Source organism: Oncorhynchus mykiss, unplaced genomic scaffold, assembly GCF_013265735.2.
Source record: "Oncorhynchus mykiss isolate Arlee unplaced genomic scaffold, USDA_OmykA_1.1 un_scaffold_614, whole genome shotgun sequence".
Taxonomy (NCBI): domain Eukaryota; kingdom Metazoa; phylum Chordata; class Actinopteri; order Salmoniformes; family Salmonidae; genus Oncorhynchus; species Oncorhynchus mykiss.
This window is the reverse complement of record NW_023494061.1, coordinates 1,536-15,465: the sequence shown is the minus strand read 5'-3', so window position 1 is coordinate 15,465 and position 13,930 is coordinate 1,536. Positions and strand designations below refer to the sequence as shown.

The window sequence follows — 13,930 nt, the reverse complement described above, 5'->3', positions numbered from 1 at the left end:
ATATAGGTTTTACTGTGGATATAGATACTTTTGTACATGTTTCCTCCAGCTCCTTCACAAGGTCCTTTGCTGTTGTTCTGGGATTGATTTGCACTTTTCGCACCAAAGTACGTTAATCTCTAGGAGACAGAACGCGTCTCCTTCCTGAGCGGTATGACGGCTGCGTGGTCCCATGATGTTTATACTAGCGTACTATTGTTTGTACAGATGAATGTGGTACCTTCAGGCATTTGGAAATTGCTCCCAAGGATGAACCAGACTTGTGGAGGTCTAGAATTTATTTTCTGAGATCTTGGCTGATTTCTTTTGATTTTCCCATGATGTCAAGCAAAGAGGCACTGAGTGTGAAGGCAGGCCTTGAAATACATTCACAGGTACACCTCCAATTGACTCAAATGATGTCAATTAGCCATGACATAATTTTCTGGAATTTTCCAAGCTGTTTAAATGCACAGTCAACTTAGTGTATGTAAACTTCTGACCCACTGGATTTGTGATACAGTGAATTATAAGTTAAATAATCTGTCTGTAAACAATTGTTGGAAACATGACTTGTGTCATGCACATAGTAGATGTCCTAACCAACTTGACAAAACTATAGTTTATTAACAAGACATTTGTGGAGTGGTTGAAAAACTACTTTTAATGACTCCAACCTAAGTTTATGTAAACTTCCGACTTCAACTGTATCTATTATGTCTTCTTAGTTCTCTAAAGACAACGTGTCAGTGTGTGAAGATAGGATGCACACTGACAAGGAACAACTGCCTGTGGTCTCCACTGTCTGTCTCCACCTTACGAAAATGACATGCACCTGCAGTCACACAGAGAGACAGAGACACAGAAACAAAGACACACAGGCATAGACACAGAGACATATACACAGAAATAGAGACACAAAGACAGAAACACAGACACGTAGATACAGATAGAGACAAAGAGACAGACACAGAGACAGAAACAGAGGCACAGAGACAAAGAGAGACAGAGACAGACAGAGACAGGGACACAGAAAGAGAGACAGGGACACAGAAACAGAGATAGAGAGAAAGACACAGAGACACAGAGATAGAGAAACTGAGATAGAGACACAGAGACAGAGACACACAGAAACAAAGACAGAGACATATGCTGTAGAGTACAGTACACACCACTAGCACAACTAAGCACAGTCACAGTCGGCTTCCTTTTTCTAAAATCTCACCTGCCAACAAACTCCCCTTGATGTTTGTGTGTCCCTCTAGAGATACTGTGAGTTTATTAAGCCAGGCACAGAGAGAGAGAGAGAGAGAGAGAGAGAGAGAGAGAGAAGACTTGAAAGGGGATGGATATAAAAAGTCTGGCGTGAGAGAGCGAGGGATAGAAAAAAAAGAGATAGAGAGAGAGGGGGGGGGGGGGGGGGGGTCACCACGGCAGTGTCTGTGGCCCCCTCCGGGACCCGGGGGCTAGTCTCAGCTTTGTCATCCCCCTCTCCTCCCTCTCTCTCTCCTCTGCCCGCGGAAAACGTCGATAGCAGCCTGCCGGTGGACCGTCTCTGGTGGACGCTCGCTCATTCTCCCGGCATCGACAGCAACGCCAAATCAATATTTAGTTCCCCACTAACAAGCTGCCTTGGGGTCTGAGCCAGAGAGAGCGAGAGTGAGAAAAAGATGGGGGGGATAAAGAGATCGGGGGGGGGGGAGAGAGAGAGTGCGAAAGAAAGCGAGAGTGCGAGAGAGACAATGAGAGAGCAAGAGAGAAAGGAAGGGGAGGAATGCAGGAGGACAGTGGTGGAGTGGGGGCCTGAGAGCAGTCCGGATGGAGGGGAAAACATGGATTGAGTGGAGCCAGTGTGTGTCTGTGAGGGGAGGTGAAAAGGTCAGAGGAAGAGCCGGTGTGTGTCGTGGTGAGGAGGCGACGCATGAGTGCCTGCAGCGCGAATTGACATGGACACGGACACACACACTCAATCTGAACCGGATCACACAGAGCTGACGGCACATACACACAGACAAGTGTTTGTACACAACTCACACAGTCTTTTCTTCTCTCTATTGTAACTAGTTCATTCTTGATTTAGACAAACATTTGTTGGTTCATCTCTATGTGAGACCACAATGGCTGAACTCTATCAGTACCAGTGATGTGGTGGAAAATCAAATCGGTGGGTAAGCTCTGATCACCGTTCGCGGTGAGTAAAGTAACACTCTTCATACCCTGAAGGGGTGTGTTTACCCTCCACTACTGATCCTAACTACTGTAGATAATACTAAAAACACTAGCAGACTTGAAACCAGACCTGCTGTTGGAGGATCTTCATGACCTGGTCCAGCCACTCCTGGTCTCTCCTGCTGTCTGCTGCCACATCATCCTCCTCCTGCAGAGACACACAACAACCACCAAAGATGAACAAATAATAATAATAATAATGATATATGCCATTTAGTAGAAGCTTTTATCCAAAGCAACTTACAGTCATGCGTGCATACAATTTAAGTATGGGTGGGCCCAGCGGGAATCAACCCACAACCATTTGGCCATGTTCTACAACTGAGCCTCACAGGGCGACTCGTCTCTGTACAACCAGAAAATCACTCAATTTAAGGCAATTTCACTTCAACGCAGATACAAAAATAAAGGCTGAGGTGAGTTCAGAAAATGAAGCATTCATTCATTCATTCATGAAAAATAAGAGAAAAGAAGGAGTCAGCGTGATGAGCCAAGCAAAGCCCCCTGCCAAACCCTCCCCTAACCCGAACGGCCCTGGGACAATTGTGCACCGGCGGATGGGTGAACCCCAGACTGTAGTGGCACCTCAGCACTGCGATGCCTTAGACCGCTGCTCCACTCAGGGTCAGTCTTTATTAAAGAGACACCAGCGTGCAGATAGTGCAACCTTGTTACTGCTAATGAGCCTCCCTGGCTCTCCTATCCCCTAGACGGATGGGGATGGTGGGCCTCCCTGGCTCTCCTATCCTCTAGACGGATGGGGATGGTGGGCCTCCCTGGCTCCCCTAGACGGATGGGGATGGTGGGCCTCCCCGGCTCCCCTAGACGGATGGGGATGGTGGGCCTCCCCGGCTCCTCCAGACGGATGGGGATGGTGGGCCTCCCTGGCTCCCCCAGACGGATGGGGATGGTGGGCCTCCCCGGCTCCCCCAGACTGATGGGGATGGTGGGCCTCCCTGGCTCCCCTAGACGGATGGGGATGGTGGGCCTCCCTGGCTCCCCTAGACAGATGGGGACGGTGGGCCTCCCTGGCTCCCCTAGACAGATGGGGACGGTGGGCCTCCCTGGCTCCCCTAGACGGATGGGGACGGTGGGCCTCCCCGGCTCCCCTAGACGGATGGGGACGGTGGGCCTCCCTGGCTCCCCTAGACGGATGGGGACGGTGGGCCTGGTGGTAGCGTTAGCGCACAGCTAATTTCCATGTCTTCAGAGACCCTCATTAGTGTGACTGGAGAGGGAGGGAGGAAGGAAGGAAGGGAGGGAGGGAGGGAGGGAGGGAGGGAGGGAGGGAGGGTGGGTGGGTGGGAGGGAGGGAGGGTGGGAGGGAGGGAGGGTGGGAAGGAAGGAAGGAAAAGGGACTAGGTAGAGGCAGAGACAGGTAGTGAGACAGGCAGAGCGAAAGAGAGCGATAGAATGAGAGAGAGCGATAGAATGAGAGAGAGCGATAGAATGAGAGCGAGCGATAGAATGAGAGCGAGCGATAGAATGAGAGCGAGGTGAGGTGTGGGCTTGCTTGGTGGTGGGCTCCTCATCACCCCTGCCTCCCACGGAGGTGAGAAGGGTGTGTATGTGTGTGGCCCCTCAGAGGATGCATAACAATACACTGACCCTTCGTCTCTCATTAGGGGCCCTGTTGGAAAACAAACTGGCCTGGCAATTATGTCCTTATTACAGACGCATCATTAAGTCCACAACAAGCTGCTGCTGCCAAAGGAGAAGGAGCTGATCACTACTGCCACTCTCTTACTGCCTGTCTACCGCTGGATGGAGTGGCAGGGAGAGAGTATGCTGAGGCTGAGAGTGTGCTAGTGTGTGTGTATTACTTTTATTTTTAATTCTATTTGTTTTATTTAGGTATATTATTTCTTTAGTAATTTGGATATATTTTTTTCTTAATTTATTATGTTATTTGTCCATTTTATGTATTATTTGTTTATATGTAAAAAAAATAAAAAATAAAAAAATTAGATTTTTTAATAGTTCTTAAAAACAATGTTTTGACTGCATTATTGGTTAGTAAGGATTTCACTGTTGTATTCGGAGCATGTTGCAAATAGCATTTGATTTGTGTGTGTTTGAGTGTGTAGGGCCGTGGCAACACAAAGGGTTTTGCCCACAACCACCCTCAGTAACAGCGGAAAATAAATACAAGGTACAGTATAGCAGAACAACTCCTCCTCTCAAACTGAGAGAACCACACTGCTGCCCCTATTCCACTCTGTCTGAATCTTTCAGTCACAGAAACAAACATCTCAACATCAACATTTGACTCTGTAAAATAACTGGTGGAAAACTCTCTGTTACTAAGTAAGCAGTAGGTGGATTCCAACCTGGACAGATTAAAACACGTCTGGTTTCCTAGTAACTTCCAGTTGCATAAAGATCTACACAGACACACAATTACTGTTCCCCCTTGTCCTTCCATGGTTCCTGGGGGATTTTCAATTAGCAAGACACAGTGACTGGCTCCTCTCCTCTCCTCTCCCAACACACACACACACACACACACACACACACACACACACACACACACACACACACACACACACACACACACACACACACACACACACACACACACACACACACACACACACACACACACACACACACACACACACACACACACACACACACACACACACACACACACACACACACACACACACACACACACACACCCTTCCAGTGACAGACCACTTACCCGTTCTCCAGTGGGTCCCTGAGCACCCGACAGCGCCGTGATCCACGGACGAGCAATTAACACCAACAGACACACACACGCCGTTGACCGGGCGGAATGCCATTAGCCGCCATTAACACACACCCTGAGCAAAGCTCACCTCACACACACTTCACGGTCATTAAGCTCTGATAAGTTGGAACATTTCTTCAAACATATCTAGGCCCTGTCATTCCAGGGTAGGTGGTGCCTGATTCCTGGCTGGCATACACTCTCACATCCTGTGATGAAGACAGGAAGTTGATTGTAACGCTGTGTCGGTTAATTGACGACAAGGGAGAAGAGCGAGAGAAGGAGTGATCTATGGGGAGGAAGTAGAGACGTACTGTAGTTAGAGCTTGTGTTCATGAAACAAAGGGTCCTTCTTGAACAAGAAAAGCCATGAGCCAAATCACTTTTATAGCGAGTAAGAGTGTGAGATGTTCAATATTGTGGTGTTTTCTTCTTCTCTTGAATAAGAGATAGTTGTACCCTAGCCTGGTTCCATTCTGTTATGTACGTAGACATGTTTTCTAGAATTGTCTTCCTATACATAAAGCTAGTGTTTCCCCTATATGCATTTAGGGGATCGTGGACGCCACTGCAAAACAATTTGAATATACTGTATATATAATGTAGATAGATGTATGTCAGATGTTTGCCCCAGGAAGACCCCAGAAAGAACAAGCCCCCCACCCCCCATTCCATAACTCTGATAAATCCCAAACACACTAGACCACCACGTTATGTTACAGCCTTACTCTAAAATTGATTAAATTGTTTTTTTATTTTTCTCTACCCCTCATCAATCTACACACAATACCCCACAAAGCAAAAACAGATTTTTAGAAATGTTTGCAAATGTATTAAATATAAGAAATATCACATTTACATAATTATTCAGACCCTTTGCTCAGTACTTTGTTGAAGCACCTTTGGCAGTGAATATAGCCTTGAGTCTTCTTGGGTATGATGCTACGAGGTTGGCACACCTGTATTTGGCAAGTTTCACCCATTCTTCTCTGCTTCACCATAGGGATGGTGCCAGGTTTCCTCCAGGCCAAAGAGTTCAATCTTGGTTTCATCCGACCAGAGAATCTTGATTCTCATGGTCTGAGAGTCTTTAGGCAAACTTCAAGCGGGCTGTGATGTGCCTTTTACTGAGGAGTGGCTTCCGTCTGGGCACTCTACCATAAAGGCCTGTCTGTGCCTCGACACAATCCTGTGTCAGAGCTCTACGGACAATTCCTTCGGCCTCATGACTTGGTTTTTGCTCTGACATGGACTGTCAACTGTGGGACCTTATATAGACAGATGTGTGCCTTTCCGAATCATGTCCAATCTATTGAATTTACCACAGGTGAACTCCAAATCAAGTTGTAGAAACATCTCAAGGATGATCAATGAAAACAGGATGCACCTGAGCTCAATCTTGAGGGTCTGAATACTTATGTAAATAAAAACCTGTTTTGGCTTTGTCATTATGGGGTATTGTGTGTAGAGTGATGAGGAAAATGTTTTATTTCATCCATTTTAGAATAAGGCTGTAATGTAACAAAATGTGGAAAAGGTCAAGGGGTCTGAATACTTTCCGAATGCACTGTCCATGATGCCTACTCCCCCATACTTATCCAGTCAACGACTAGAAAGGTTATATAGCTACATTTACCATAGCACTCTGTTACATGAGACTGAAATATTTTTCAATCTGAGCTCCTAGAGTGTGCGGCTCTCCTTCATTTTTAAAAAGTGTTCCACTGCGCTAGCCAGCACCTCGCCTAAATAGGTGTGCGTTTCTTTCGCCTCTACACGAGACTGAACCGCCACAGAGGCCAAGTGCCAGTTAGATTCCTCTGACTGAACTGGGACTTCAATACAAGTCAACGGTCTTTCCATGTTTTCCTATCAGTGACGGTAACCTATACTTGTATCTGTTCCCACTGGGTCATTGTGAAGGTGGTAGAATACATCTATTAACAACTGATACAGGGTCAGATATTACATCTATCCCGCAGTGACTATTTTATGGATTCATGATCCTGTACCTCATCGGTGTCCAGCATTTCAGCCAGGTCCATCTCGGTCATGTTGAGGATGGACGCAGCAATGGACTGGGCCTTGACCATGGACTGCTTGGACAGCCCTCCGGCACCTTCTGCCTTCTTCTTCTCCGCCATCTTCCTGTTCTTCCTCAGCTGCGATTTGGCGTCCTGCACCTCGCGGAGAGTTTCGCTTGCCAGAGCCTGAGAGGAAGAACATGTAGAAAGGGTGATGAAACTAGAGAAAGCGAGAGAGACGGATACAGATGTAGCATCTAAATTTGAGCCAGTTTTCTACAGCAGGGAAAAAAAGTCCTGCAACAACAGGAAATGTGACTTATTATGTGTATTATAATTTATGGACATTTTTTTGTAAGGGAAAAGTGGAAATTACAGACTTCAGAAGCCTTTTTAAACTTTAAATACACCACAAGTTCAACATTTCCTGCATTGTTGGAAAGTTCTCCTGCAACAGGGTGATCAAATTAAGACCCTACACCTGTATAAATGATGAATAAGTTAAACCTATCAAGACAAGAGCCGAGGGCGTCAGCAGCAATATTGAGTTTGACACTGAAATTCTCTGGTTCGTTCGCTCATTCTCCGTATAGGAGTTTAGTACCTGAGAAGGTTTCCGAGTTATCCGACCAATTGAATGGCACCGTGATGACGGGCACAGAGGGTATCTACGCATCTTGGATATCAACAATAGGTTTTATCTCCGTTAAATCCCCTCAGAATTGACGCGGACCGAATCACGCATGGGAAAGATGCTACCTTTGATTTATTTGCTTTTGAATGGGCTCACCATACAACTAACCAATACAACGGCATAGCAGTGTAAATAATTGAGCAATGAGGTGCATTTAAAATGTTGCCCGAGATAGTGTGTGTGTGTGTGTGTGTGTGTGTGTGTGTGTGTGTGTGAAACCTCATTGGTCTTCGGGCACCTCAGAGGCCTGAATCCACTAAATGGCAGTTGGCTCTAAATACAAAGAGAGCGAGACAATTAAATGTCAAAGCTGCCACTGTACATGAGAAAGTCAATAACCCAAAACTCCCCTTTGCTTCATTTTGAGCTTATTGATCGATGCAATAATCTTCTGTATCATTCCCCTGTAAGCTCGCCTGAAAAGCTGACCTTGGAATGGACGGTCAGCCGAGAGATGGGCTAGGTAGCATGAGACCGCTTTTCAAGCACACACACACAAAACATACACAAGGGAAGCTGCACACATACAGAAACAGGCGTACACACACACACACACGTACCCCCCCCCCCCCCCATATTCTGTGTACATAACCCAGGCTAATCATAAACAGACATACAGTAGACGTCTCCATTGCTTTAGTTTCTTTCGGGCGTGTGAAATAAAAGTACTTTAAGAAGTACTTAGTTGAGGCTCTGCTAGATTTCATAAGGGAGAGCTCAGAGAGTTGGTGGGGAGAGTTATCGTTGACAGACAGTTCGTGGACGGAGCCGATGGATGGTATTAGATAGACTATTAGTAAAATAAATCAAATGTAAATGCATTGAAGCTCAGACAAAAACACAAATGCGCTGATTATGAATATGACTAAACAGACTAGGATATTCTGTAGGGTTTCTCTGTACATTGTATAAAGTATTTATACTTTTCTTACACAGCCCTTAGCCGTGGTATATTGGCCATATACCACACACCCTGAGGTGCATTAGTGCTATTATAAACTGGTTACCAACGTAATTAGAGCAGTAAAAATAAATGTTTTGTCATACCCGTGGTATACGGTCTGATATACCACAGCTATCTTCATTTTCCTGATAGACCAAACTGGCTTTAGTCTCCTTAAGTGTGCCGAGACTGTGTCCTGGAGGAATTCACAGCTCATTAAGAAACTGCCAGAGATCCTATTCTTTTATTTACAGCCCTAATAGATATTTACTGTCGCTAGTCAAGGGTTACAATCAATTGACCCAAACCCTGAATGTGTGAAATAATCCGGAAAGAGATTAAGGGGTGAATTCATCACTCATTTTGAGCCCTGGGAGAGAGGGAGAAAGAGAGGGAGAAAGAGAGGGAGAAAGAGAGAGAGAGAAATAATCAGTGTGTGTGTGTATATATGAAATTGAGACCAATTGTATCTCACACAATTTTGTGTGTGTGTGTGTGTGTGTGTGTGTACACCGAGTCAGTCGCACACAGATCTTACCCTGACAAACCTAGTATCACAATCACCGTAGCCAGAGGGCCAATTTAGACAGCAGAGGCTTACAACATGGAGATCAACTGAGCAGGGAAACACTGTCCTTCTCTAATAACTACCCCCATTCGTTTAGATCACTCTCACTAGATCACACACTCAAAACAACTGTCTGGAAGGACTTACAACATGGAGATCAACTGAGCAGGGAAACACTGTCCTTCTCTAATAACTACCCCCATTCGTTTAGATCACTCTCACTAGATCACACACTCAAAACAACTGTCTGGAAGGACTTACAACATGGAGATCAACTGAGCAGGGAAACACTGTCCTTCTCTAATAACTACCCCCATTCGTTTAGATCACTCTCACTAGATCACACACTCAAAACAACTGTCTGGAAGGACTTACAACATGGAGATCAACTGAGCAGGGAAACACTGTCCTTCTCTAATAACTACCCCCATTCGTTTAGATCACTCTCACTAGATCACACACTCAAAATAACTGTCTGGAAGGACTGAGAAAATGGCCGTTTGAAAACACACAGACAGGGATGGTAAAGGACAGTAGACCACAATATGTGGTTGAGTGAATTCAGACACATCTCTAGTGTGAACATGGCACCTTCATAGATATATACTGACATAGGCTATTACTGTTCTATTTAACTGTGTCCAGGACCAATACTTTCCAAGTATATTTCCAAATACATTCCAATATTCAACTACTTGTACTTTCAAATCAAACATTGCTGAATACTTACTTCTAAAGTATGCGAAAGTACTTTAAATAATTGAAATAGTATTTGAACCCAAATCTGGTGTCCACCTTTGTGTCTGAGCCTAAGCCGGTGAGTGTAGGCAGCCAGTCCAGGGCCACTGTTTAGTGTTTAGCACATGAACAGAGGTGGAACATGGCCTGAGGCTGGTAGAGAGGTGTAGAGGAGCCCGGGGTCTAACCAAACAGAGTACACAACAGAAGAAGGCCCCAGAAGCTCTGGACACTGATCAATACATGACAGCAGTAAATCTCCTCTGGATGGCAGGTCAGCCAATCAAAAGGCCTCGTGGTCTTATCAGGGATCATAAAAAGGATTGGAGAAACATAGAATGATGGGAATGATTTGAATGATGTGAATGCTCAACAACAGTGGCCCAGACATTCAGACAACTCAGCCCTAGTGTTCTGGGAACAAGGAAGGAAAGGGCTCACTAGTAAAGATAGGATACAGTATGATGTTGCTAGGGGAGAAAAGAGGGAGTGGGGGTAGAGAAGAGGGCAGGAAAGGAAGGTAGGGAGGGAGAGAGAGAGATGGGCAACCTCTTATTAAAAACTTCCTGACAACAGTTTGCTCAGTTTATTTTGACCAGTGAAACAAATGTCTTGAGGGAGAACAAAGACCTGGTGATGACCACAATGGTATCCATGTTGTCTCCTGGACTAGTTCAGAGGGAGGGGATACCATCGCAGTCTCTCTCAAGCCCCTCCCCCTCAACACTGCAGTCAGAGATGATGGGCAGGTGTCACGGCGACGGTGTGATTGACAGGTTCTTTATCAGGCCCTGGCAGACACACCACTAGAAAGGCAGTTGGATTAGAACTGGGACCAGGCCAGACCTGGCCTCCAATCCCACTGTGTGCAGACACACACTGGCAGGGCCTTCACCCCCCATTATGCCCTCCACTGGCACAGACTAAGCACTCAGCCCTGGTGTCACCCAATGTCATGACTCAATTTGATGGTCGGATTAAAGACTGATTCAGAGGCAATTATGTTAATGAATTTAGAATAAGAGATGTCATATTACAACGGTTATTAGGTCTTTGTGTGAAGAGAACATGCCATGGCAGCAAGGCTAATTAGCAGTCCCTCGTCTGACTGGCATTTCACAACCCTAATACGGTTATATTAGGAATAACTAGGCTAATCTCAGACCGGGATTGTCAAACTGGGTCATGTTCATTAGGCACCAAACGGAAGAAAACTGACTGAAACGCGGAGGGGGCTGGTTATTTCAATTTTATTTGAAATCTACGGTGTGCCCCGACTGAACACGACCCTGGTATGTCCATGTCTTTGACAGTGACCACCGACCCCTGTGCTGTGCTGTGTCTGCCACCCAGTACATTTGACCTCTGCCCTCTAACCCATGCCCTGTCCCAAATCAAGTACCTTAGTGAAGGCTTGTAGCTGCTCCAGCTGTGTGTGGGCCAGGCCCAGTCGTCTGTGCAGGGCCTCCAGGGCCACGGTGCTCTGCTGGGCCAGACCCTCCATCTGACGGGATGCTGTCTGCTCCAGCTCAGCCTGGGCCCGCTCACTGGCCCTCACACGGGCCTGCAGGGCCTCCACACACTGCTCCTACAAGGAGGGAGAGAGAAGGATATCAGATTTCCATTCATGCTGTTCACTCTTACACTGAAAATTGAACAGCAATTGTCTATCAATGTTTCATGACGTACAATGATAATGTAGAGATGATTTATGTATTAATTATGGTTTGATGACAACCCAGGGAGATTATATCGTAATACATGGGGTTGGAAAGGACGCTATAAGAAGGCGTTGTGGAGTCAATCTCCACTTCCGTTAGTGTACTTCTCCCAGCTTGTCCATGGGAAGGAAAACTGTATAAAATCCACCTTATGATATTTTTTACCAAGTCAAAAAAGAACGATCCCAGCCTGTGTGTAAGCAACATTACCACTGCTACCACACATTACCACACACTACTAGAATGGTGAGCCTGAACCGCTATCGCTGCTACCTTCTTGTCCAGGCCCTCCTTGAGATCCTGACAGGTCGTCTCATACTGACTCTTCTCTTTAGTGGCTACACTCAGCCTCCTCTTCAGAGAGTCTATATAGGCCTTCCTGTTAGTGGCCTCCTCTGTCAAGGTCTTCACCTGGACGTCACACACAGAGGGAGAGAGGAGGAAGAACTTGAGATGACCTTATAAATAACAAAGATGTTTGAAAGTGTTTTTCTTTAGCCCATGCTACAGTACTGTGTACATTAAATCAAGGCTAGGTGTATATGTCGGTTAGTGGTGTTTTCATGAAATATAGTACATGCGTAGCCGATTCATTGTTAAATTTGCCAGCAGATGACGTCATGTGATGAAAACGTGCCATCTGAAATGTTGTTGTGACTACAGGAAAACCATCAAGTCAAGAGGGACTGTAAACGTGCCAGGTAAATGTTGTTGTGACTACAGGAAAACCATCAAGTCAAGAGGGACTGTAAACGTGCCATCTGAAATGTTGTTGTGACTACAGGAAAACCATCAAGTCAAGAGGGACTGTAAACGTGCCAGTTAAATGTTGTTGTGACTACAGGAAAACCATCAAGTCAAGAGGGACTGTAAACGTGCCATCTGAAATGTTGTTGTGACTACAGGAAAACCATCAAGTCAAGAGGGACAGTAAACGTGCCAGTTAAATGTTGTTGTGACTACAGGAAAACCATCAACTCAAGAGGGACTGTAAACGTGCCAGGTAAATGTTGTTGTGACTACAGGAAAACCATCAAGTCAAGAGGGACTGTAAACGTGCCAGTTAAATGTTGCTGTGACTACAGGAAAACCATCAAGTCAAGAGGGACTGTAAACGTGCCAGTTAAATGTTGTTGTGACTACAGGAAAACCATCAAGTCAAGAGGGACTGTAAACGTGCCAGTTAAATGTTGCTGTGACTACAGGAAAACCATCAAGTCAAGAGGGACTGTAAACGTGCCAGTTAAATGTTGTTGTGACTACAGGAAAACCATCAAGTCAAGAGGGACTGTAAACGTGCCAGTTAAATGTTGTTGTGACTACAGGAAAACCATCAAGTCAAGAGGGACTGTAAACGTGCCAGTTAAATGTTGTTGTGACTACAGGAAAACCATCAAGTCAAGAGGGACTGTAAACGTGCCAGTTAAATGTTGTTGTGACTACAGGAAAACCATCAAGTCAAGAGGGACTGTAAACGTGCCAGTTAAATGTTGCTGTGACTACAGGAAAACCATCAAGTCAAGAGGGACTGTAAACGTGCCAGTTAAATGTTGTTGTGACTACAGGAAAACCATCAAGTCAAGAGGGACTGTAAACGTGCCAGTTAAATGTTGTTGTGACTACAGGAAAACCATCAAGTCAAGAGGGACTGTAAACGTGCCAGTTAAATGTTGTTGTGACTACAGGAAAACCATCAAGTCAAGAGGGACTGTAAACGTGCCAGTTAAATGTTGTTGTGACTACAGGAAAACCATCAAGTCAAGAGGGACTGTAAACGTGCCAGTTAAATGCATTTTATGCCATCTGACTCTGCTAAGTGTGATGAAACCATGTGGTGTGAGATGTTAACTGGGACCTACTTTCTTCTCCAGCTCCTCCACCAGTCCTCTGTGTGTCTTCTCAGTCTCCAGGAGGAACTTCATCCTGGTCTTCACATCCTCCACCAGCTGCCTCTTCATGTGCACGTCTCTCTCTGTGTGGATCACCCTGGGAATGAGACGCGCGCGCGCACGCACACACACACACACACACACACACACACACACACACACACACACACACACACACACACACACACACACACACACACACACACACACACACACACACACACACACACACACACACACACACACACACACACACACACACACACACACACACACACACACACAAACACACACACACACACACACACACACACACACACACACACACACACACACACACACACACGTCATTAACACGCACGCAACGATGCAGACGCAAACACACGCAGA

At 45.8% G+C, this 13,930-nt stretch overlaps 1 protein-coding gene across 1 annotated transcript in view; it reads right to left on the bottom strand.

The window, feature by feature from the left end:
• LOC118960365 (centlein-like) overlaps positions 1-13,665 on the bottom strand; it is a 31,718-nt gene extending 18,053 nt beyond the window's left edge. The window contains exons 1-5 of the mRNA XM_036974507.1: positions 13,511-13,665; positions 11,925-12,062; positions 11,333-11,518; positions 6,976-7,173; positions 2,279-2,356 (exon numbers count right to left, since the gene is read on the bottom strand). Of these exons, the coding sequence (XP_036830402.1) occupies positions 2,279-2,356; positions 6,976-7,173; positions 11,333-11,518; positions 11,925-12,062; positions 13,511-13,609 (699 nt within the window). The 5' untranslated portion in view covers positions 13,610-13,665. The remainder of the gene's footprint in view (positions 1-2,278; positions 2,357-6,975; positions 7,174-11,332; positions 11,519-11,924; positions 12,063-13,510) is intronic.
• Positions 13,666-13,930: the final 265 nt, after the last annotated feature.